This window comes from Agelaius tricolor, unplaced genomic scaffold (assembly GCF_023055355.1).
Source record: "Agelaius tricolor isolate 1412-34295 unplaced genomic scaffold, bAgeTri1.0.p SCAF_4, whole genome shotgun sequence".
Taxonomy (NCBI): Eukaryota; Metazoa; Chordata; class Aves; order Passeriformes; family Icteridae; genus Agelaius; species Agelaius tricolor.
This window is the reverse complement of record NW_027269264.1, coordinates 55601029-55626453: the sequence shown is the minus strand read 5'-3', so window position 1 is coordinate 55626453 and position 25425 is coordinate 55601029. Positions and strand designations below refer to the sequence as shown.

The window sequence follows — 25425 nt, the reverse complement described above, 5'->3', positions numbered from 1 at the left end:
AGAATCAGGGGTTTTCTCAGCCAGCATGGTGTGCTCCTGTCTCAGCAGGACTTGAGCGAGCTGTTCCTCCTCCAGCATCCCATCCCCACATGGGAAAAGCCGGTCTGTTCCAAAACACCAAAGGAAAGGGCTCCCTTAAGGCACTCTGACCAAAGAGAGCTGAGAAACCTTCCCAAAGGGCTCCACAAATCTCATTTATTTGACTTTTCCCGATTCCCAACCAAGAGCTGAGCAGTCAGACCCGACAGCTGCTTGCTGATTTACGCTGTGTGCGCCGGGGACGGCTCAGCTGTGACACATGGCTCGGATGCAGCTGCTGGGGATTTTTTTTTTATTTTCCTCCTTGAGTTTCCAGTGCTAGGAAGCAACACGTGGCTGTGTTTGAGCAGCTCTCCAGACAGTCTGGCCCTGCTGCTCTCTGGATTCAGGCTCTTCACGTGCTGTGAAACAGCAGCAGCCGGGGAGAGGTGCAGCTGCTCCGTGGGCGTGGGCAGGGGAGAACAGCCCCAGGCTTCACAAGCAGTGCAGCATTTCATGATGAGGTGGAGCTATGGAAGTGCCACAGTCCCCAGAAAATCCTCCCAAGCCTGGAGTCATGGTTACACGTGTGAGATAAAAAGTCTTCCCCTAATCTTAGCCAAGTAAGTCTTGAGGCACTCATTAAAAAGCAGGGCTGGCAGCACCCTCAAGCCCTCATCTATCCCATCTTTGTATCCCAAAGAGTGATTAACACTCCCTCACATTTTAAACACTCGAGCAAATAATTTCTAATTTGCTTTTAAGAGGTTCCAGTGATTAAGATTCCCTAATTGCCAGGCTATGACCTCCAGTGCCTTACACTGGCTTTCTTGTTAGATCATTCTTTGATGTCTACCCAGCCATGTTCTGATGTCTTCCAAGACTACAACTTCTTTCCCCTACCACAACAGAAAAATCAGATTATATTCTTGTTCTTTCCACGTTCAAACACCATTCCCATAGCTTTTGTGTGGGTTTTACTCGTAAGCAGTAGCTCTACCTGTAATCATCCCTGCACTATGCTGCCTGCTCCAAATTTCACATCAGTGACCCCTGAGGTAATTCCTCTTCAGCCAGTTTAGCCCTTTAATTTTCCACTTGCTTTTGCCCTCATTTCCTACCCCAGAAGGAGTGAAGATAATTAGCCCCAAAACTAAGGCAACTCACCCTTTCCTCACAGCTTGATTTAAACACCTGGAACTAAACAGCAACTCCTTCTGCTGTATGAAAGAGGTTGGAGATTCCTATGGGCAGTAGCTCTCTGGGCATCCCTCTGTTCTTCCCCATCACAGAAAAAAGGAGAGGACAGAGGTCACACTTGTGGGTTTTATTGACAGCAGTGTAATTTTGAACCTCTCATCCTGCAGATCAGTGGAAAATCAACTTTTGCAGTGAAGCAACAGCTCTCATGGCCATTATCTCTTGCAATTCCAATTGCAAACAGATTGTCACTGAGACCACCACCACTATTTGCCCGGATGCTTCCCACAACAAACAGGCCCATCCATGCTCAGTGTCCTCAGGTGCTACCACTCTTTCTAGGTTTTGCCTTTTCCCTCTCCACAGGAGATTTTCTGATTTTTGGCTTTGGAATCAAACGGTTTCTAAAAGCTGGCATATGCAAAACACTTCTGAAAGTGTGGAATGCTGGTGTGGTGATGGCATAGAAATAACAGAGCTCAGGGAACCCTCGTGGAAGATGACATTTGAGGTGGAATTGTTAAGGGCAATCGGACTTCAAAATCATCATGTCCCACAGGGGTTCTGCAAAAATACTGGTTTTAGAGCTAGAAAGGTCTTACTGTGTGGGGCTTTTTTTTTGTTAGAAAACTATGTTTTCTAACAAAACTTTTTTGTTTTGTTAGAAAACTATGCCTGCCTACACTATCTATAGAGCTGCTTTACAAGTGTTTATCACAGAAGGAAAAATAACTCATGAAGACAACAGCAAGTTTGGATGCTATTTAATGAAAAATAGGTGAAGCTTATAAACACAAGGCTGACAGAGAGAAGAACACAGCAGGAAGCTGCCAAGGTACAGGTAAGAGCTCTGAAGTGCATTGCTAGTGCAAGTAGGTAGGCAACAGAAGGAAGATCGTGTTCCAGGCAGGCCCATTCAGGTGAGCTGGGGTTTGCTGAGCTATGTCAGCTCAAAAGGCAGAGCCTCAATCTCCCTTGTGAGCTCTTCATCCAAGGCTTTCTACCAGGAGAGAAAACCAAGAGGAATCAGGGACCATGAGACAGCTTCCACACGTTGCTGGCAAACATATCTGCAGTGGTCAAACCCTGGGAGGCTGTCAGCAGTGATGGAATAACCCTGGTGTTGAGCTGGATGGACCTGCCCTCCAAACAGAAGGCTGGACAAGTTCAGCTGCCTTTACTCTGTGCCCCAATGTGATTTTGGACACGTCCTAGCTCACTGGTCCCCCCCAGAGGTGAGCATTCTGACCTCAGAACAGCCTCAGGCTGGTAAGGGGAGCTTCTACTCCCTCAATCAAAAACAAGTGGTGAACCAACCCAGGCAGTCTCACCCAAAAATGTGCAAAATGCTCTTACCTATCTTAATGTGATTACCCTACTTATTGTGATTTTTGATCACAGGTTTAAGGCTTACCACTTGTGCTTATGAGCAAGCAGGCAGTAGCCCAAAGGAACAAAAACATATTTTATAGGGCTCAAACGTGGCTCAGCTCACTCAGAAAAGCTACATATGAACTTCCCAAACAGTTTTATGGTGTTTGGCTCAACAGCCACACCTGCAGGTTACTCAAGCATGGAGGAAATGGGCACTGTGTTTTACAGGGGAACATCCCCATTGCAGTCTACAAGGCAGATGTTGACTAAAAATAAGCCTGGAGCCCTCTGAGAGTTCAGGAGGAGCAAGGAAGCTTCTGAGACCTAAAGTGAGTGGATAAAGATTCCAATAGACAAAATTCCTGGGGATATAGCTACCTAATCTGCACTGATGTCACTGTGCCAGACTGCCTTTGCAGCTCAGACATCAGTCCACCAGTTCCCCTGATCAGTGTCTACAACTCCTGCCTCACCAAATCTCCCCATGAGGACATTAAGACTACAGTCTAAGGTGGGTAAATCTGTAATCAATTAATATATGTAGCTCCTGGAAAGATAAAAAAACTCTTACAAGTTCTTTTCTCGCTTCTTCAACCTTCACTTGCGCCAGGGGAATGCTCTAATGAGAGAAAATGGCATAAAAATCAGCATTTCATCAAGAAACAAGAGTCTCTGCACCTTTACAAGAATCTAATGATGAGCCTCAGGTGAATTAATGGACAATTAATGAAGTTTTGTGTAGGCACTCCACATGCAGAAGGTATTCCCATTAAAAGTCTAGTATTGGCTTGGTTTGGGCAATTGTGTATTTTTCAAAAGTCTGGTATGGCCTAAAGTCTAAAAAAACCCCTTCATTTTAAGCAATTTTCCAAACCTACCAAACAAGGGACTTGATTTCAACAATATTTTTGCAAGACTTTTCCAAAGCACACTAAGTTTGCAAGGATAAACCTCCCTCCCCTCCTCCTGCCTGCACCAGGGGCTCACCCTGTCTCCATTGACAGCAAGGCTGGAGGAGGGAACTGGAGAACCTAATCCCATTTGAATGTCCTGTTCCACTTGAGAGAAGGAGAATGCTGCCTCTTGGAGGAAGATGGGTTAAACAGAGCAGCAGTCCCACTTTTCCAGCCACAGGCTTTTTTTTTCTAGTAGCAAGACGTCAGTGTTTGTATGAGGGAGAAAAGAAACCTGCATTTTCATAGAGCTGAGTACCCAGCATCCTCAAGAGAAATCAAAGAAAATGATGGAGCAGCCAGTTTAGGGGACAAAACCTACATTTGGCTATTTCTTCAGGATCCTTAAAATCCTGTTCAGAGCTCCAAACTCTGCACCACGTGCTGTGTCCACCAATATGGCCCAACGAGCATTACAGCTAAAATACTGGTAAATCTCAAAAAGTTGGTTATACTAGGGGATTCCTTTTCTTCCATATTTCTTTGTCAAATTTCTAGCTAATTCACCTGAATACTAATTTACCCAGCAAATCTGTCTACTTTGTTAGAACAAAGTTTGCCTGACAAGGAAGCTTAACTTCCTGGCTTTGATTAATAAACAGAGATCAAGTCTTTGGTCTGCATCATTACCAGACCTGTAGGACATCTACCTGTCCACCAAAGGCATCACAAGGATATCCCTTACATTCTGAAGGCCACTAAAATTAACCTGATGGCAAATACAACATAAGAGTGGAATAAATAGTTACAGGAGGTAAATCAAGATAGGATGCCAGTTCCGTCTTCAATGGCTCTATTTCTTTACGCAGTGCAGCCAGTTCCTGCAGAGAGAGAAAGGCAGATCATATTCTAGGGAATTATTTGCAGAATTGATGGAAATGAGTGAGATAGTTACCTACAACATTTCAGAATTTGAGAGATTTCATCCTCTATAAAACACATGGAAAACCGAAGTTTTGCTCACACAGTAGCAAAAAGACTCTCCCTTATGCTTATCAAGTGGGAGTAATTTCTTTTTGGGGCTGCAAACTGAGTACCTTCCACAGTCCTGAACTCTTTTCAAATAATCAAAGTTATATAAAAAAGATAAAGCCATTTGTGCTGCCCATTTCATTGATGTCCTGGCAAAGCAGTTCTATAAATGTCAAGGAGTCAAACTGTATGTTATGCTTGGGATCTAGAAGATGACAAGCCTAGAAAATTTGCCTGTGGCTTTCTAGATGCAATATTCCAATAAAAATTAGTTCTGGTCTCGTGTAACACTGGGCAATGTGAGCACTGCCACCCAGTGCTGGTTGGTGAGAAGCACAACAGAAAAACCAGGAAACCTATTTTCACTGCTCCACTCGAAAACATAAAGGAACATAAAAACATAAAGGAAAAGATAGCAAAAGTAGTAAGGAGAAAGACTGAGTTCCCACTACAAAACCAGCAAAAAACATGAAGATGTGTTGAGTGCATAGGACATAAAATCTGTAGTTACAAACTCAAGAAATGTGCTTTTCTTTAAGATGTTCTACTAGGCTTACGATAAAGCTGAAAAATGTTATGTTTAAAGACACAGCAAAAAAAAAAAATAGCAGACACTCAATCTGAATTTGGGTTTCATTTGACCTTATCTCCCTTTTTTAAAGTGTTTGGAAGAAATTTGCTTCACACAAAGTACCAAGGATCACATGGGTCATTCTATCAAGAAACTGCAATACACAGGTAGCCATGTAATGGGATATAGTCCACAGAATATCCACTGTGTTTATAACACAGATCAGAAATAAAGGAGGCAGATCTGTTTTCAGTGGCAGGGAATTTATTCTGTGGAAATTCTCCAGTAGATGCCTCTAGGAGAGACAAACCCACCCAAAAGAGCCCAGTTCATGGGAATCCACCTACAGGATTTTTATTTGTGTTTCCTTTGACCATCAAGATTTGTTCAGGCAGCCAAAGAGCAAACTACAATTCCTGAAAGCACCCAACAAGCAAGCCTGGCCTGTCCCACTGTAGCAACATCCCTCTTGTATCCAAAAACCTACCTCAGATGATTTCACCAGTGCCTCATGTGTCAGGGATTGGTCCAACCCCCTGGCAACAAGCTTAGCCTGCAAACAGGAGAGAGCACAAAATGCAACAAGGAGAAAGATTTCACCATTTCCTTCTGTTTAAATCTAAACAGGCAGGGAAGAACACAGGTTGTCCACGGCAGAAATGTGTGCTATTGGAGCCACAGCTATAGCTGGCGTACAAGATGAGGTGCTGCTAAAATTTGTACTAAGAATAACAAGTCTTTCCAGAAAAGCAGTGGGAGAAGTGCACATGGCAAGGCTGAAGAAAGGCTTCTCAGGAAAATGTCAGTTGTAATACAACACTTTCCATCCCGTGCTTGTCAAGGTATCAGGTATGGCTTCACTTTAGCCATAAAGTAACCTGCCAGAGTTTCTCAGGGAATGAGGAGACAGCACTGTACTGATCACAGGATGCACTGAGGAGAGATCAGCAGGGACAACTGAACTACATTCACATGTTGTCCTGTTAGCTCAAGAGTCCCCAGTACTGGAGTTCAGGAAGCTTATGGAATGTCTCTGTAACTACAAATTTGGGCTCAACCACCACGGCTGTGTCATCCCATCACATTTCTTTTTGTGTAAGAAAACTCCTTCCACCTACCTCAGCATCACAGATCCTTATCTTCAGATCCTTAGATTTATCTTCCAGGAACTTCAAATTCTTGGATTGAGTCTCAGCTTTGGCCTGTTGTATTCCCTGAGATTTCTTCAATTCTTCAATATCCCTTAAAAAATAACACAGAAAGAAAAAGCTGTTACATTCAAAGATGTATCAGTATACAAATACTGTTACTTACCTATGCTCAAGCTAAACTCTGCAATACAACAAACACAAGGAAGAAGAAAACTGAGAAAACCCTGTATTTCCCTGTGAGATTTTCCAATGGAAACATATACAGCTGTTACCTCCAGAACCCCACAGACCAGGGAAAATAGAGGCAAAGAAGAAAGCCATATGCCTAAAATTAGCAAAGGGTAAAAATCTTGTGCATAATTCCCTAACTCACTTAGAGACCTGTTACACAAGCTAAACCTCAGATCAAGGGGAGGCAAACCTGCAGAAAGCACACGGGAATCTCGCTTACAAGGCAAATTACCACTTTAAAAGACAAAAAAACCCCATTCTAGAAATAATTAGACTGGAAGGGAGAACATCTGGGCCAGCACCCACTCAAGGCTGGGGTTGATTGTGCTGTGCTTGGCAAAGCCCTTCAGATTACATCCTCCAGGGAATGACTTGACACTTTTTTTTTTTTTTTTAGTTATCACTATTAATATGTCTTCTACACACTGGTTAAGGGAACTTCTTACCTGAGAATGGTTTTTGTTTTGCCTCCCTTAGTCTGACTACAGAGGCCATGCTAAATGTGCTAAGAAAATCAGATTTGTCTTCAGCCTCAGACAAAAGTAACTGGTGGAAGATGGAAACTTGTATCTGAAAACAGGTTGGAGATCACTTTTGCTTTAAAATAATTGGTTTGATGCTTTCCCAGATCTCTTTCGACTACTGAAAGTATCCATAACACATGGGTTTTGATAGATGCTTCCAAATACTTTGAATTGGAGATGTGTCAAACCCCTAAAAATTCAGTTTTCCTTGTTAGTTACCATAACCAACATTGCCCAAGACAGAAATCACCAGTATTACTTTAAACTTTCCCTCTTCTTCGTCCATTACTCACTTCTCTAACTGCTTTTCCACCATCAGTGCTGAAGTTAGTTTTTTCGTGAGGATCCTCAATTTCTGTTCCATTTCTTTGTTTTTTGATTTTGTTTTATACATTTCCAAGGTCATGTCATTGATGGCACTGTAGAAGCTGGTGAAGAGAGAATCAGTGGGAATGCTTAGGAATCAGCTCTTCTCAAAGTCAGAGTTGTTGTTATTCTTTTCTCCACACTTTAAATTAATGACTTAGTTTCCTCTTGATGTTATGGCAGGGGTAAATTTAAATAAGATATACTAAGGGAATTTGCTTTCCATAACTAACACAGATTTCCACATGGAAGGGAAAACAGTCCAGCAACCTGAGTAAGTGAGCAAGTGAACAACACAACTGGCACTCTGGTGAATAAAACCACCACGTGCTCCACTCCTGGCTTGCCTCACTGCCTTTGAGGGAAACTGTATTCAGTCCCTGAAAAGGCATGGTCACAAGATGTGCCCGGCAGCATCTGAGTACCCTCCTCTTCCCAAGTGGCCCAAAGCTCTTCCCCTTCCAGCTCAGGAAGAGAGATCTAAGTGCCAAGACCCTAAATATCACATAAAAATCGGGTTCCAAGGCGGACTCTGCCCCTTCTTTGCTGCAAGTGTTGCAGTGCCACGGGCCAAAGCCATGCTAGGGAGAGAGGCCCAAGGAGACCAGACTAGCAGATGCCATTTCCCCATGGCAGAGGGAATCTCCTCGCATGAACTGAGGCCAGATGACACAGACGAGGATGAGGAGCTGAGGCTGGAAGACCAGTCACAGTTCCCCAGTCCTTGCCCAAGCAGTGTGAACACTGCTGTAGCCTGGGATACCTGGCACAACAGTCCAACTGGCAGCAGCCTGCAGCCACTGACCACAAAAGCAGGAGAAAAAGGAAGGATTTAACTCCATCCCAGGCCCTTCTCGGGCTTCAGAGCCTTCCTGTGCCAGGATAACCTAGAGCTAGCATTTTTTGCTCAGTTCCCATGCACTCTAAAGCTGCCCAAGGGGTGAAAAATGAGCCTGACAAAGAAGATTCCTAGTGCAAAGTTTGGAGCTGCTGATGTGGAAAAACAGAGGAAAACAGCACAGCCCCTCACCACGAATGCAGAGTGTGAAGAATTACCTGGTAAGAGAAGTGTCCTCCATGTCAAGTTCTATTGCACTTTGTACCAGGTCAGTGAGGTCATCGTTGGCCTCTTTGGACATACTGCCCTCCAAAAAACTCAGGCTTTCTCCAAGAATATCATGCCAGTAGTCAGCTGGAAAATATACAAACCAAAGCAGTGATTTTTTTAAATATTACTGCTCTTCTATTGAACTCTTCAAAGCTAGAACCCAATCCCACACTGGAAACTTGGCTACCTGCCTGTTGTTGGGGGAAAAAAGACACTTTGAAAAAAGGCTTAAACATGCCAAAGTGCTGCCACATCTCTATTTGTCAAACAGATTCAGTGTATAAAGGGAGAAAGCACTGCTCCATTCCCTCCCTGACCAGTCTGTCTGACATCAGACAAACAAGAGCTCACCCCTGTGCTACAGCAATGAGCACATCCAGGTCACCTTCCCACAAAGCCCACAAGGCTGAGCCTTGTTTGTGGCAGACCCAGAAAGTCTGTCTCCATCATTTTTTGTTTGGTGCCAAGGCACTTGGAAGGAACAAAAACATCTTCATGTGTACCATGCCAGCCTTTGCACAGAAAAGTAAAATTCCTTCCTGAGAAAAGCCTATGAAGTGACAGTCCTTTATTATGTGTTTTAAAAACACACTATGGTCCCCTGAACCACTCACTTGCTCAAAAAAAACCCAAACAAATTAAAAAATAGTCACTCTAGGCAGCTTCAGCAAGACGTAATCATCTCAATGTTGTTTCAGGCTCCCCCAGGGCTTTCCTTAACAGTGGCTTAGCACCAGCTCAGACTCTTGAATGAGCTGCAGGGACATTTCCCTCTCTATCCAGGCAATATTTCCACGCTGTGCTATCCAGCCCAGCAGACCAGGAGGTTTTAGCAATTAACCTGCTTGTCCACATTTATGGCCTGCTCAAGATGGCTTAAAAAACTGTCCTTGAGCAATCTTACGTTGCTGTAAATTGTAATAGAAACCGCATCAAAAAAAATCTGAGTCTGTTTCAAATACATATATTTATATATATTCCAAAGTTTTCAACAAATACAATCAATCCACTCAGAACAGCCTGACTCAGGTGGAACTGAGAAATGGAGTTGCAAAGTCACCTTCTGCTTCATATTTGCTGGTCCTGTCCTTCATGTCCTCTATCAGCAACATAACATCCTTGTCTCTCTCTTCATTGTTCTCCATAATTTCATGCAAAATATCCACTGTCCTTTCATTCACCTCATATTCTGGAATAGGCACACCCCCATATAATTTCTTTAGCCATAAAGTAACCTGCCAGAGAAGGGAGACAAGAGAGCAAGCAATCATGTGAAATGACAGAAAATAGCTGATAGACGTGAAGAATGTAAACCACTGCAAACTCTGCACTCCTGAAGAGCAACTCCTACATCAGTCCAGGAGGCATGGGTGGGAAAGGGGGAGAAAAATTCCTTTCCCTCTTCTTTAAACACCCACCCTCTGTGGTCTAGAAGAAGACTATATGATATCCTTTTTAATCTTCCTCATTTCTTGGAATACCTGCTTATCTCCATGTGATAAAATTTTACCTTTTTATTCACGTGACCTGTTGGCTACAGACACAGTAACAACCCAACAGATGTTAAATAGGCGTTTGGAAAAATGGTGAACACCGTGTTAAAGTGTATGGGATAAAAGTGCCCGAGCCATCACTGGTAGCAGTCTCTCTGCAGGAGAACAGGAGAGAGTCACCACAACGTGAAGCCAAAAGCCCTGCAAAGCAGTTGTACCATCAGAAACAAGGTCAGAAATAAGAGACCAACAGAGTGCTCTCAGGTAGGTAGGGCTGTGATCGTGGAACCATGGAATTGTTTGGGCTGGAAAAGCCCTCCAGGATCACTGAGTCCAAGCATTCCCCCAACACTGCCCAGCCCAACACTGACCCACGTCCCCAAGTGCCACATCCACACGGCTTTTAAATTCCTACAGGAATGGGGACTCCACCACTGCCCTGGGCAGCTGTGCCAGGCCTGGACAACCTTTTGAGCAAAGGAACTTTCCCTAATATCCAACCTAATTAGATTAGAAAGGTTAGATTATGACCAGTAAAAACTGAAGAACCTGGAAGTTCAACAGCATGTAACGAACATAAACACTTGCATAAGCCTGACTAATTAACCTGACGGAGAATAGACTCAGCCGTATAACTTTAAGTGTATTTTTTCTCCTCCCTCATTCTGCTGCCGTACGCGTACACAGGCAGCGATGGAGAAAACCACCGCACCATCAGGCGCAAAAAGCACGAACGATGTGTCTGTGTGTATGTGTGCGTGCGGAAAACTGTGAAGAAAAGAGAAAGCGAGCCCCGCCGGCCCCCGTTACCCGTGTAAGCTTCTCCTGGAACGAATCGCCGCCCGGTGTTCCCGCCGCCGCCATCCTGCCCGGAGCCTGTCGGGAGTGGGCGGCTGAGGGGCGGCACCGCCGCCGCTTACGCCGGAGCGGGGGGAAATAGCGATGGAAACGTGTTTAACAGTTACTCGGAGAGTTAAACGCCGTCTGTCCGTTAAGGGAAGATGTTAAAAAAACCGCCAAACGAACCCCAGCAACAGAAAAACGAAACAGAAGAGATGCAAGAGGAAGGCATCAATAAGTACAGCAGAAAGATGTCTGGGGGTGCGGCTGGACATGAGCCCAGGGTGCCCATGTAGGTAATGGTCCCTGCGCTGTCCCAGCCAGGGTGTGACACAGCCCCAGTTTTAAAAATAGAAACTGTTGTAAAATAGTTGATAGAGTGTTAAGCGAGTACTGTTAGTTTTGTCATTGTAAAAGGGATTAAAAGGGTAGTTATAGGAAATACGGTACTCAGCGTACCATATTACACCTAAGTAAAGTGCACCAGCCCACAAGAGAAACGAGCCAGCCTGGACAGAACTGTAATGGGCCAATCGAGCGCCTTAAACCTTCATGCAAATGAAGGATCCAAACAGAAACCAATATAAAGGGGCAAAAAAAGAAAAAAAAAAAAACCAGGATAAAAAGGGGCTTCTGACCCACTGAACCTGTGCCGCTCCATCTGGGGCATCGGGGATATCGCTGCTGAGCAGCCCCAGCGCCGGCGCTGCAGCACCCCCGACGGGAGCGCTCCTGCTCGGCCCGCCGGCGCCCTGCTTTAGGCCTTTCTTTTTCTTATAATAAGTGCTGAAATCACTCTAGTACCGGGAGCTTGCTCTCGTTTTTAACACCAGGGCAGGGCCTGTCCCTGTGCCGGCCCTGCTGAGGCACCTCCAGTGCTGGGGACAGCTCTGGGCCCTCAGGACAAGAGAGACCCTGAGGGGCTGGAGCGTGTCCAGGGCAGGGAACGGAGCTGGGAAGGGGCTGGAGCCCCAGGAGAGGCTGAGGGAGCTGGGCAGGGGCTGAGCCTGGAGCAAAGGAGGCTCAGGGGGGCCCTTGTGGCTCTGCACAGCTCCTGACAGGAGGGGACAGCCGGGGGGATCGGGCTGTGCTCCAGGGAACAGGGACAGGAGCAGAGGGAACGGCCTCAGGCTGGGCCAGGGGAGGTTTAGATCGGATATCAGAAAATTGTCTTCACAAAAAGGGATCTGAAGTCCTGGCCCAGGGGGAGTGGTGGTGCTAGTTCTTAACATCCGTGTGGGTTTTATTTTTTTCCCCCCTCAGGCACTTTTACAGAAATGTAAGTGATTTCCGAAATAAGCAGCATGGAAAGAATTGGTGAAGAATCACTTTTAGTACAATACATGCCAAAGTAGCTGAGGATTTTTCACTCAACCTTTTCAATTCCTAGAAGGGGAATCCACTGGAATCTGTGGCTTTACCAACCTCTCTGGATTACCAGAGGGACCGATCACACTGTGCCTGAGTTTCAGCACTTTCTCACTGCAGACCAAATCCTGTCTCACATGTGAGACATAAAATCATCCCCAACTGCAGACTGAGGGGTGCTGCAGGTGGGGGGATTCTGCCCCTGGGCTCAGGTGAGAGCCCACCTGCAGAGCTGCCCCAGCCCTGGCTCCAGCAGCACAAGGAGCTGGAGCTGCTGCAGCCAGGGCAGAGGAGGCCACGGAGCTGCTGCCAGGGCTGGAGCCCCTCTGCTCTGGAGCCAGCCTGGCACAGCTGGGGCTGCTCAGCTGCACAAGAGAAGGCTCCAGGGACACCTCAGAGCCCCTGCCAGGGCCTCCAGGGGCTCCAGGAGAGCTGCACAGGAACTGGGGATATTGGGCATGGATAGATGGGATATTGGGAAGGAATTCCTGACTGTGTGGGTGGGGAGGCCCTGGCACAGGGTGTCCAGAGAAGCTGTGGATGCCCCAGCCTTGGAATTCTGGCCCAAGTTGGGTGGGGCTTGGTGTGGTGACCAACCCTTTAGGGGAATGGAGCATCCAAGATTCAATGGCAGGGGCACCTTTAACAGATGACCTTCCCTGCCCTGGAGTTTACTTTCTCACTTTCTATGCAAATTTATAATCTGCAGTTCTGAAGTTCATTCTTCATTTCTTTCTGAAAATGAGTTGGTGGGCTTCAAGGGTCTTTGGTGGTCTTGATTCCCTGTACAGTCCTAGACTGCTTCTTGGCTTCATTGCTGTTCTGTGCTGTGTTTGTCTCCAGGAACTAGAACAAGGATGTTTGTCCCAGAAAAATGCTGCCCAATCTCTGAATGGCCCCTTTTCCAGCCACATCCTGTTCTTCCTCACAGCTGTGTTTTTACCAACAAACCTTGATTCTTGTTACCAACAATCTGTGGTTGGCTATACAATTATCCAGCTATTGGTGTTTGAGGCACGCAACCTCTAATCTTCTGGGCTTCTATACTCAGGCCAACCAGATTTAATCCATGAAACAGATAGAAACTAACAACCAAGCTCTGAGTAATGCCCATGCGTTAGAGAAAACAAATTACTTCTTGGTGGAATTGCCTTGTCAAGCTTCATATGCTTCAATGATGTCAGACCTAGGGGGAGGTTAACAAAGCTTGGGAAGAAAGGATGTACCACTGATAGCGGGCACAGAGAATGCAGAGTTTACAGGCAACAAGGACATCTGCTTGAACTTCCAAGATGAGAAAGAAACTAATAAAGTGAACCCAGCATCTGTGCTGAAATCAGCCCTGACTGGGTAAACAGTAATTCTGGCAGGGGCAATCTGTGACAACTGAGCCAAGAAACCCACCAACCCAAAAGAAAAGAAAGACTAGGCATGAGAAACAGTAGAATCATTAACCAGTACTAATTAATAAGAGAATTATGTAACATAGCCGGTGAACACTAGTTCCTTTGTATGCTAAAATGTATAAATTGTCAAGCATTTTGATTGTTCTAGAATACCACTGAGCACCCAGTCTTGCACAACCCTGCAATAAATAATGTCTCTTGGTGTGTCTAATTATTGGCTTATTGCACAACAGGTAAGGAATCAGATTTTTGCAGACAGCATTGTCACTGCCCTATCCCTTTTCCTGCCCCTGATACTGAGCCCCACCAGCTTTGCACCCCTCAAGATTTTATCAGTAGCTGTATCAGGACAGCTATGATTGAGCAGCTGCATATTGTGAGCTTGGCTTTTTTAAGGAAATCAAGATGATTCCAAGAGGAATGGCTGTGTGGATGAGAGCCACGAGGACTGAAGTCAGCAGGGCTGAGCAGTCAGTATCTGGGAGAAGAGTAATTCTGGCAGTGGGAGAGTGTGGCCAGCATCTCATTGACCAACAACTCAAAACAGACTAACTAAAATGAAAAGTGAGAGATTTAACTAGGAAAGAAGGGTCTGAGTGGTAATTAATTGAAGTGGTAGTTAATAGAATGGTACTAACTAACAGAGAAGTTATGTAATTTGTAAGCAATGAATGCTGACGCCTTTGGTTGCTGAAATGTATAAACAGAGTAACGTTTTGATGATGGATAACCTAGACACCCAACTACCTGCTTTGTGCTAACTAGAAAAAGAGATAGAAATACCTTGCCTCGGTGTGTGAAATGGTGCCGCACACCGGGGAACGAGCCCGCGGGGTAACCCTTCTGTCCCTGATTCTGTCACTGTCCCTGTCTCTGCTCCTATCCTTATCCCCGTTCTCTTCCGTGCCCCTGTCCCTACCCTTGTCTATGTCTCTTTCCGTGCTCCTGCCCTTGTCACTACCCGTGTCCCCGGCCCTTGTCCCCGTCCCTGCCTCAGTTCCTGTCCGTTTTCCTTCCGTGTTCCTGCCCTTATCCCTATTCCTTCCCGTGTCCCTGCCCTTGTCCCATCTCCGGTCGCCCCTCGCTCCCCGCCCCTTCCGCCCGCTCAGGGCCATTTCAAGGACACATCCCGCAGAGGGCTTTTTTCCTAAAAGCCTCATTTAGTGTTTTATTTTGCTTTTAAAAATTATTTCTATCATTTTTATTGCCCATTCTACATATTCCTGTGTAGACGGACAGACAGGTAAATATACACACACGCATCCAAATCAGGGGCACGGGAAGCAGTTCCCTGGCGCTCCCCGCCCCCTGGGCGCGGCCTCGGCGCCAAAAGGGGCGTGAGGCGCCGCCGCCATTTTGTGTGCAGAGCGCGCGGCCGGCAGTCCTCAGCGTCCGCCAGCCTCAGCCTCCCCCGGGACCCGCCGCCGCCGCGATGCTCTCCGCCCGCGTGGCCGCCGCCCTCGCCCGCTCCCTGCCGCGGCAGGCCGGCCTGGTGAGCGCCATGCCCGCCCCGGAGCCGGCGGGGCCGGGGGGACGCGGCGCCGCCGCCATCTTGGGGGCCGCCGTGACATTGAGGGTGTGAGGGGGTGACTTCGGAGTGTGGGGAGGGAAGCACGGGGTGTGCTGTCAGCGCTGTGGGACAGACCCCGCAGAGGAACGGGGTGTCCTTGAGCGAGCTCGGGGTAGTGGTTTAAAGCTGTCAGGGCAAGGTCAAGGTTGAGGGGGTGAGGGGTTTATCCCTCTCACAACCCCTCAATGTTTGTGAGGAAACGGAGGGTGGGAAGAGCCGTGAGTAACCAGTATTTCCAATGAATATGAACGGGGGAGAGGCCTTCTCGTGGTGCAGGATGTTAAATGGCATCACCCTTGCTGCATGATGCTGCCCTGGAAGCCTTGCTTAAAGTGCAAAAGCATGATCTTGTAATGCATTCATTATCGCAGATTTTTTTCTTCTTTAGTGTTCAAAGTTGGCCATGAGAAGAGTTTCTTCTCAGGAAGGATGATTAGGCATTGCAAGGGGATGACCAGGGAGGTGGTGGAGTTACCAGGCTCAGAGGTGTTTAAGGATATAATGCACTTGGTGCCATGTTCTAGTTGGCAAGGTGGTGCTTGCTCATAGGTTGACCTCAGAGCTCTTTTCCAAAGTAATTGCAATTCTGAGGTGTTTTTGGTATAGTGCTTTGTGGTTTTTTTTTTCTATGTGTTTCAACAATACCAATATCATTGCAGTTAGATTTGTGTTAGAAGACAGCCTTCTCTCTCTGCAGAGCACTGACTGGTGCAGTGATTTCTTTGTGCCCCAAGGTTCTCATGTTCAGCACAGAAATGACAGATGCGAGGAGGTTTCTCTTTGGGAGCTGCTGCAGCGGTTGATGGTGACATCAGCACACTGCAGAAAAATGCAGCGAGGGATTTGGAGCAATCTCCTTCATTATTTGTCCTTTCTTAATGGTGCTGGACTTGGTTCCAGAGCTGTGAATGAGGGGCTGTGGGGCTTAGCTCAAAGCTGAGATGCACATAAGCAGCTCAAGATCAAGGATGTGTTAATGTCTCAGCAATTTTTTGCATGATTAAAGAAATCTTACTGAAACAATGGCTTATTTTAGGTTTCCAGAAACACCCTCGGTGCAGCATTTGTTGCTACAAGAAACCTCCATGCCTCCAAAGCATGCTTTCAGAAAACTGGTGAGTCTGAGGAAGGTCTTGAGTGTGGTTTAAGAATTTGGTCTGTCAGACAAAAAAGGAATTTGAATACGATGAGTGTTAGTTGACGGGACTTCAGGACATTTATGTTCTGAGCATATTTAGGTGAACTGTTACCTGTTCACATGCAGCAAACTGCACTTTAATACCTTGACAATGCCCCCAGAGCAGGGAGTGGCTGTGTGTCAGCTGGCTTACACAGAGTACCTGCTTCAATAGCATTCCAGTCACCTGCAGCATTATTTGAAAAAAAATAGCCCCAGATTGGAGTCGCCTGCAGCAGAATGAAGGACTGGATGACTTCCCCAGGCCTGCCTGGGTTTGACCTTGTGTCCTTGAGCACAACTTTTATTTGCTGCCAGCACTCTGGTGTTTAGAGAAGACAGCTGCACTGTGTGGCGTGTGTTTGGCAGTGCTTTATGCAAGTTTTTTTAAAGTTGTTTAAGGTGATAAAGGACATTACTAATAAATAAGGTTTACAATGTTACTTACTGTTTCTTAGCTGAGGAGATAACAAGCTGTTGGAAATGAAACTGAAGTATGGGGAATATGTTTTTATATCTTAGATCAAATGACTTGCTCCTGAAACATAACAAAATTCATTTACATATGTGTGGGTCTTGGATCACAGATCATTTGGCAGGGTGTTCTGATGTATCCAAGGCTAAGTAGCTGCTCTGCCAGCAGGCCTGTTCTGCCTGGGCTTGGGCTGGTTAATTAATCTAATTGCTTTCTAGGGAGCAAGAGCATAGGATGTAATCAGGAAAGTGGATAACTACCAGGCCTGTTTTTGTTGAAGCTGCCTGGTGATGATGAGTTGAAGCTGCTTTTATTTGCTGGCAATACAGAGGCTGGTATTTATCTTACCCAAAGTACAGGTGTTGCTAGCTAGACTGTGGAGCACAGCTGAGAAAAGGCACCTTGTGAATTTGAGGCAAGATTGCCGATTGCTCATTGTACCCTAAGATGCTAATCTGATTTCCACCGTCTCCCCAGGTACCGCCGAGGTATCCTCCATCCTGGAGGAGCGCATCCTGGGAGCCGACACCTCGGCCGAGCTGGAGGAGACGGGCCGCGTGCTCTCCATCGGGGACGGCATTGCCCGCGTGTACGGCCTGAGGAATGTGCAGGCAGAGGAGATGGTTGAGTTCTCTTCCGGGCTGAAGGTAAGCTGCTGCCACTTAGCACAGTCTCTCTTTAGCACAGAGATATTAAAAAGACAGTTCTTTAAGGAGAACCTGAGCCTATGCTTGGAGGCACCACTATGAGCATTGCATTGCAGCTTCATTGCAACTTTAGTACACAGTAATACATTTTTTTTTTTTTTAAACTTACGACACTGCTTTCAGTATCAGCATCTGATTCTCAGCCAGCATTTGAACATTTGAGCTGTCTTTGTCTTCATTTAGAAAGTAAAAGGACTAACCCGGCACTGGATTTTTTTCTTTGGTTTCAGGTTGTCTTTTCTGTTTGCTTTTTAGTAATGACCTCTCTGCTTCCAATACATTATGCAGCTTGCTGGTTTGTTGTAGTCCTATCAGTGGGTTAAAACCTGTTCCAAGAGTACTGTAACAGCTCTTTGAGCATTTTTAATGACCCATTTCACCTTGAGCAGAGAAGAAGCCAGTCCTTTTCTCTTGTCCAGCTTCTAGGCAAGGAAGTAATTTACTTGAACCTTGCTTACCCTTTCTGTTCTTTTTAGAGAAACAATTGACTTGAGTGCTAGGCTGCTGGCGTATAACTAGCTCATAAGTTGAAAACTTAGGCAGGTTCTCTAGCCAACATGGAAGGAAACAGAAACTTGTACATAAAAGCAGAACATTGTCACGAGGTTAAGGTAGATCATGTAGGATTTTGTCCACAGTGAAATGATCATGTCAATATGAAAGTTTTAGTGCGTGTCAGTATGGGTTTTCTCAGAGTGATGTGATCTCTGTCCCAGGGCATGTCCTTGAATTTGGAGCCTGACAACGTTGGTGTTGTCGTGTTTGGTAACGACAGACTGATCAAGGAGGGGGACGTTGTGAAGCGGACTGGTGCCATTGTGGATGTTCCCGTGGGGGAGGAGCTGCTGGGCCGTGTCGTGGATGCCCTGGGCAATCCAATTGATGGGAAGGTAGGTGTAGCTGGGTGCCAAGTACCTCTGCTGTTACCTGTATGATACAGACCTCAGCAGTTTTTTCTCTCTTTTAGGGTGCTATTGCATCTAAGACACGTAGGAGAGTTGGCTTGAAGGCGCCTGGGATCATTCCCAGGATCTCTGTGCGTGAGCCCATGCAGACTGGGATTAAGGCTGTGGACAGCTTGGTGCCCATTGGCCGTGGCCAGCGTGAGCTGATCATTGGTGACAGACAGACTGGGTAAGTTAAGTGCTCAAGCCTAAAATGTTCCTTAAACAGAGGCTCAGGTGCAGTGGAGCTGGACATAGGATTAAGTAAGGGCTGGGAGAACCTTGGGCAGCTTAACTCACCAGGCTCTCTGTTCCACAGGAAAACTTCAATTGCAATTGACACCATAATCAACCAGAAACGATTCAACGATGGCACGGACGAGAAGAAGAAGCTGTACTGTATCTATGTTGCAATTGGCCAGAAGAGATCCACTGTTGCTCAGCTGGTAAAGAGGCTCACTGATGCAGGTATGAATTTTGGAGACGGTTGAGCCTGGCACCTGATGACATCCTGTTCTCACTGTAATGCTGTGACCTCTCCTGGCTGCAAGTAGACAGAATTCATATTACATGAGTGAATTACTTGATTTTATGAACAGGAAATCTCTATACCTTTCTAGGGGAAAAAACCCTCATTTTTGCTGTATTGCAGTTAGGAAGACTATTTTGAGGCTCCCAAACTGCTGAATTGCTTCTGGAAAAGTTGCTCTGTGATTTTAGGGTTTTTTTTCAGCAGAGTTAAAAGCTTCATCTTGGCAGTCAGGCAGGCTTGGTGACAAGCTATGGCCTTCAAGTTGCCATTGACTTGGCATTTGTCCCACGTGTTCCATGTGCCAGTCGGTGTGAATGGCAGCTGGAAATGCAGCGAAGAGTTTTCACTGCCCAAACATAAGGCTTTAAATAATAGCATATCTTTAGAATCCGTGATTTCCGTGACCAAGGCTCCACATTTAACAGAACTCGCAGGAGGTCAGGCACTGTGACCTCATGCCTGGTGGTCCTGGCAGCTGTCATGGAAGAACCCACATGTTAAGGATGGTAATTTGTTTGACACTCAGAGAGGGTTGTGCTGTCTTACAGCAGCCAGGAAACCATGGACTTTCAGTATGAGTTTTTATGAAGAAAAATTTGTCTTCATCTTAAGCTTTGTTTTAAATGTTAGATGTTAGCTGCCACAAAGTTGCCCTTGAGACTTCCTGAGTCACTTTTGCTAGCAGGTGTGTTTAGCTGCAGCTGGTGTGCTGGGCTTTCCTGTAGCAACAGTGACACTGCCTGGATGTGCTTCAGCACTGGTCCTTCACACGCTTGTTGTGTTTGCTGATTTTGGGCATGATGAGTCAAGGCACTCAGAGGTGTTTGCAATCCTTTCCAGATGCCATGAAGTACACTATTGTGGTGTCTGCCACAGCGTCCGATGCGGCCCCCCTGCAGTACCTGGCTCCCTATTCAGGCTGCTCCATGGGGGAGTACTTCAGAGACAACGGGAAGCACGCACTCATCATCTATGATGACTTGTCCAAACAGGTCAGCAAACTTTGGTTTTAGGCCTCGTGGTGTCGCACTGGTGTTTGTAGCTGTAAGAACACTCGGGTTTAGAGCTGTGAAACGTTCAGTGGGGTGCAGAGCTCTGAAGGCTGTCTCTGCTCCATGCAGGCTGTTGCCTACCGTCAGATGTCTCTGCTGCTGCGCCGCCCCCCTGGCCGCGAGGCCTACCCGGGCGATGTGTTCTACCTGCACTCTCGGCTGCTGGAGAGGGCAGCCAAAATGAACGACTCCTTCGGGGGCGGCTCCCTCACCGCCTTGCCTGTCATCGAGACTCAGGCTGGGGACGTGTCTGCTTACATTCCAACCAATGTCATCTCCATCACCGATGGACAGGTATGGCTTCCTCACAGCCCAGCATCTCCGTGGAGCTTAGTGGCTGGTCTCTGAGGAGACCTCCAGGCTTCTGAACAAGATAATGATACAATTCTATCCTGCAGATCTTCTTGGAAACTGAGTTGTTCTACAAAGGTATCCGTCCAGCCATCAACGTTGGTCTGTCTGTGTCCCGTGTGGGTTCTGCTGCTCAGACCAGGGCTATGAAGCAGGTAATTGGGAAATTGCTGTTACTCCTCGTGTTAGAGATGAATGGTGTGTAGTTGTGAGCAGAGAGGGATTAAAGCTTTGCATCTCTCAGTGTTACAAAATTATAAAAGAACAAACTTTAGAGATCTCTTTAATGCTTCCATTGCCTGCTGAGAAAGGCATGGGAGAAAGGGAAGTAGTGTCTGCATAAAGATGCAGGATTCAGTTTTGATGTGTTGAACTGGGTACTGATCACTTACAAAATAGAAAATGCTCTCTTAACTGCAGGCTTTTAGTCCAGACTAAATTATCTAGAATTAGACTAAATCTAGAATTAGAGAGATGTATATCAACAGTTGCTGTTTCTGCAGAGAAATAGTCTGGTTATGGTAAAGTGTGGGTTATAATCATTGGTTAGTTTTTAAATTTGACTTTTATGGAGTGCAAGGCAGAGCTGACTTGTAACACCAGTCAGCTGCCAGCTAACCTTCAAACTCCTGGGCGCAGTTAGAGGTGGTGTCAGTGGCTGTGGCTGTGCCCTGCAGGTGGCTGGTACCATGAAGCTGGAGCTGGCTCAGTACCGGGAGGTCGCTGCCTTCGCCCAGTTCGGCTCTGACCTGGACGCAGCCACGCAGCAGCTGCTGAACCGCGGCGTGCGCCTGACAGAGCTGCTCAAGCAGGGCCAGTACGGTGAGTGCGTGCCCCGGGCTTGGCAGGGCTGCCTGCCACTGGTGCCCTGTGCTAACGAGGTTGGGCTTGGTTTGCATTTGTGGCTGTTCTGTGCATGTGGTACATGTAAATTGGCTTGCGCTGAGCTGTCTGTGCCCACTTGGACAGCTGTCCGTTCCAAGGACTGTAGTCTGTTACGTCCTGAGCGAAAACTTCCAGTGGTGTGAGTGCTGTCTTTTCCTGCAGTTCCCATGGCTATTGAGGAGCAGGTGGCAGTCATCTATGCTGGTGTAAGAGGTCATTTGGACAAGCTGGAGCCCAGCAAGATCACCAAATTTGAGAGTGCTTTCCTGGCTCATGTACTGAGCCAGCACCAGGACCTCCTCTCCACAATCAGGTATGGTGGTTTACCTTGCTTTATCCCAAGGGTATTGATGTCTGGAGTGCAGATAATGGTCACTGAACTGTTAGTGTAGTGTGTCCTAGAACATCAGGCATTCAGCTGGCTGTATCAAAACTGGGGGTTAAATCAGTCTTCCATCTGCCATCCTCAGCTTCAGCTCTTAGGAAAAGCAGCTGATGCTTAAAGTGAACCTTCTTGCAATGTGTCTCCTCTAACCTGTTCCTGAAATCTTGATTGATTCAGTTCCCGTATTGTGGACAGCTTTGAGCTGTTGGAGTGCTGTGGGTTAAGTGCTGCTGAGTGAACTGTTGGGGATTCTTTCCATAGTCCTGTCCTGGAAACTGGTCCTGGCTTTTTTTGTCATGAGGACAATCATATGCCTTCTGTCTCTGGGGACCAGCTCTGTAGGTTGGGCCTTGTTGGAATTCAGATAGCTGTTCTGAATTAAACAGGACTGGCTCTTTCAGGAGAAGGGATATTCTGTCAGTGGGATGGCTTCATGCACCAAACAAGTGTGTTCGTTTATCTACTGAATTTGTTAGGAATGGGGAGGTTTGTTGTAAAGCTTCTGTGTTTGTCTTGGGGTTGATGCTGTTTTGATTGTTGTGTCAGAATTTAACTGAACTCTTCCCACAGGACCGAAGGGAAGATCTCTGACCAGACAGAAGCAAAGTTGAAGGAAATAGTCACAAAATTCCTGTCTACTTTTGAGGCATAAACTCTTAAAACTAACAGACCAGACCAGGCTGGTTCTAGCAGACCAGACCAGGCTGTTGTGACCCAGTGTTCCAGCTCCGTCAAAGACGACAAAAGCATGTGCGACTTGAATGTACAGATCTCGGTGAGAATAAAGGTTCCCATGTAAAAAGGCTATGTTCTGAATGTAAAAATACTGTGTTCTGAGTGATTTCTTTTTGCCTGTACTTCTGGCTCACTCTTGCGCCTGCAGAATCACAGATCTGAACTCCCCTGGACACAGCCCTGCTGGAGGAACTCTGGAAATCAGGGGTATCCTTAATAGCTGAGTGGGCAAACTCCCCTTACACAAGCCAGGAGAGTGACAGAGCTGAGGGACCTTCTCAGCGTTTATCGTTTGTGCCAGGCAGCGTATCCTGCAGAGAGGGACATTGCAGCTGGGGGTCACAGGGATAACCCACTGGGCTTCACAGGAATCCCTTAACTGTGACACTGACAGAGCATTTCTTGGAATTGTTGTCTAACCCATCCTGGTGCCTGGCCTTTGGACTACTGCTCTTTGTGTCTCGGGACTATTGCAGGTGTAGCTGTCAACAGCAGTAATACCTGGAGATTTAAATCTGAGAATCCCAGAATGGTTTTGGAGAAGACCTTGAAGATTGTCTTGCTCCACCCTTCTGCCATGGGCAGGGACACCTTCCACTATCCCAGGTCACTCCAAGCCTTGTTCAGCCTGGCTGTGAGCACTTCCAGGGATCCAGGGGCAGCCACAGCTGATCTGAGCAACCTATGCCAGGGCCTCACCAACCTCACAGCCAAGAATTTCTTTCCAATATCCCATCTAACCTTGGCCTCTGTCACTAAGCCATTGCTCCTTGTTACTCCACGCCCATCTAAATAATCTCTTCATCTTTCCTGTCAGCTCTCTTCAGGTACTGGAAGGCTGCAATTAGGTCACCCCAAAGCTGCCTCTTCTGCAGGCTGAACAGTCCCAATTCTCTCAGCAGAGCTGCTCCATCCCTCTGATCAAGTTGGTGCCTCTGGGTTCCCTCCAGCAGCTCCAGCTCCTTGTGCTGCTGGAGCCAGGGCTGGGGCAGCTCTGCAGGTGGGCTCTCACCTGAGCCCAGGGGCACAGGGGCAGGATCCCCCCTGCCCTGCTGCCCACGCTGGGGCTCAGCCCAGGGCAGGGGGGTTCAGGCTGGGGCAGGACTGCTCTTGATGTGTGCACTGTCCCAGGTTAACTTCCTGTACAGGAGTGTCCTGCATCCCAATCCAGCTGTGGAGTTACAGGCAGCTAGAAACACACAGTTCAGGCTAACAAGCTTCTCTTGTTAATGGCCTGAGTTCTTTGAGAGAGTGGGCTCTGCAGTACCGGGCAAAAATAAACACACACTTGAAATCCAGAGATGGCAGATACCTTTTTCGGAACAGTTAGTGCTGTGCTCCGGGAGGAGGATCCTGTGCTCCCTCACCATCTTGTTTCTTTTGTCCCAGGGCCCCAAAAGAGGTGGCTGAAGGGCCTCACAGGTGTGAGGGAATACTGCTGTGGAACATTTCCACTCTGATCTGCCCAACATCACGTTCCTTCCAGGACAGCTTTTACAGCTTGTGACTCTCTTTCTGCCCAGTGACTAACCCCTTGTTACTACTTGATGTTGCTATGCCATGTTTCACGTGCTGCTGTAGTTGGAAAGTCCTGAACTCAAAAGTATCTCGGTCCAAAACAAAGATGTATTTTTTTCTAGTAACATAAGAGAAATGTTCCTGAGTGGTGCCATGGGCTGGGGCTGGGAAGCTGGAAAATGGTGAGTGGATCACAAAATCACAGTGGTTTGGTTTGAAAAGGACCTTAAAGATCATCTGTGTCCACCTGCTGCTGTGTGCAGGGCACCTCATCCCAGGCTGCTCCAAGCCCCATCCAGCCTGGCCTTGGACACAGGGGTGGGGAGCCACAGCTGCTCTGGGAAACCTGTGCCCTAGCCCCACCATCCTCTCTGGGAAGAGTCTCTTCCCAACATCCCATCTATCCCTGCCCTCTCTCAGTGGAAAGACAATTCTCCCTTGCTCTGTTACTCTCTGCCCAAAGTCCCTCTCCAGCTCTCTTAGAGCACATTTAGGTGGCATGGATTCATGCTGATGGTTTGTGCTCTCTTGTGTCAGGAGGCTGCACACAGGGTTAGTGTGCCTAAATCAGCCTCAGGTTACAATTGAACAGACTTATTTCAGTGAGTTGAAAATGCCTTTTTTTTACATTACTGGAGTGTTTTAGCTGCCCCTGTGTTCAAGCAAAACCAGCAGTTGAGTGTGGTGGGTGTAATTGAGGCATTTCAGTACACAGTGTCCGATCTTTGCTTTCATATTTTCCAAGCATTGCTCAGAGCTCCCTCATGGAGTGCCTTGTGTCAGGCAATAGCCCCTAATAAAACTGTGTGACATGGGATGTGTGTGGTGAAGGAGGCTTGTGCGTGTTCAGGAGCACTGGGAAGGGGCTGAGCCTGGAGCAAAGGAGGCTCAGGGGGGCCCTTGTGGCTCTGCACAGCTCCTGACAGGAGGGGACAGCTGGGGGGGTCAGGCTGTGCTCCCAAGAACAGGACAGGAGCAGAGGGAACGGCCTGCAGCTGTGCTAGGATAGGTTTAGATTGGATATTACGAAAGTTTCTTGACCTGCGGAGTTTTCCTGCCCTAGCACAGGCTTCCCAGGGCAGTGGTGAACTCCTCATCCTTGGATTAAAAAGTCCTGTGGATGTGGATGTGTGGGACATGGACGGGCTTGGTAGCGCTGGGCGAATGGTTGGACTCGATGACCTTGAAGGGCCTTTACAACCTAAGCAATTCTATGATTCCATGAAACCTTCCCAAAGTATTCCTGGAGCTCCGAGGCGGGCGGGCAGGGTGCTGCAGGTGGCCCGGGCAGGGCTGTGCAGCCGCCGGCCGAGCTCTCCGGCTCCGCTCCCTCCGTCCTTGGGGCGCCGCTTCGGCCCGCACGGGTGGGTTTGTCCGCAGTGCCGAGCCTGCCTTCCCCGCCGGTCCCGCCCGCCTGCCGCTGCACGTCCCGCTCCTCCACCCGCGGGCATCCCGGGGCGGGAGCACCGTGCGTGGGAGGAGACTCGGCGGGGCGGGCCGGGCCGGGCCGGGCAGGGCA

General features: G+C 47.4%; 2 protein-coding genes across 2 annotated transcripts; one reads left to right on the top strand and one right to left on the bottom strand.

Moving 5' to 3' along the window:
* Nucleotides 1-1965: 1965 nt before the first annotated feature.
* HAUS1 (HAUS augmin like complex subunit 1) lies at nt 1966-10918 on the bottom strand. Its single transcript, XM_071425807.1, has 9 exons — nt 10772-10918; nt 9529-9703; nt 8417-8552; nt 7288-7422; nt 6207-6330; nt 5576-5641; nt 4295-4366; nt 3164-3211; nt 1966-2218 (listed from the first exon to the last, which is right to left on the bottom strand). Exons 1-9 carry the CDS (start codon nt 10823-10825, stop codon nt 2159-2161), a joined length of 870 nt encoding a protein of 289 aa, XP_071281908.1. The 5' UTR covers nt 10826-10918; the 3' UTR covers nt 1966-2158.
* Nucleotides 10919-14908: 3990 nt separating this feature from the next.
* ATP5F1A (ATP synthase F1 subunit alpha) lies at nt 14909-22477 on the top strand. Its single transcript, XM_071425806.1, has 12 exons — nt 14909-15067; nt 16182-16260; nt 17275-17444; nt 18221-18394; nt 18472-18638; nt 18768-18916; nt 19821-19972; nt 20102-20326; nt 20431-20538; nt 21061-21205; nt 21431-21581; nt 22224-22477. Exons 1-12 carry the CDS (start codon nt 15008-15010, stop codon nt 22303-22305), a joined length of 1662 nt encoding a protein of 553 aa, XP_071281907.1. The 5' UTR covers nt 14909-15007; the 3' UTR covers nt 22306-22477.
* Nucleotides 22478-25425: the final 2948 nt, after the last annotated feature.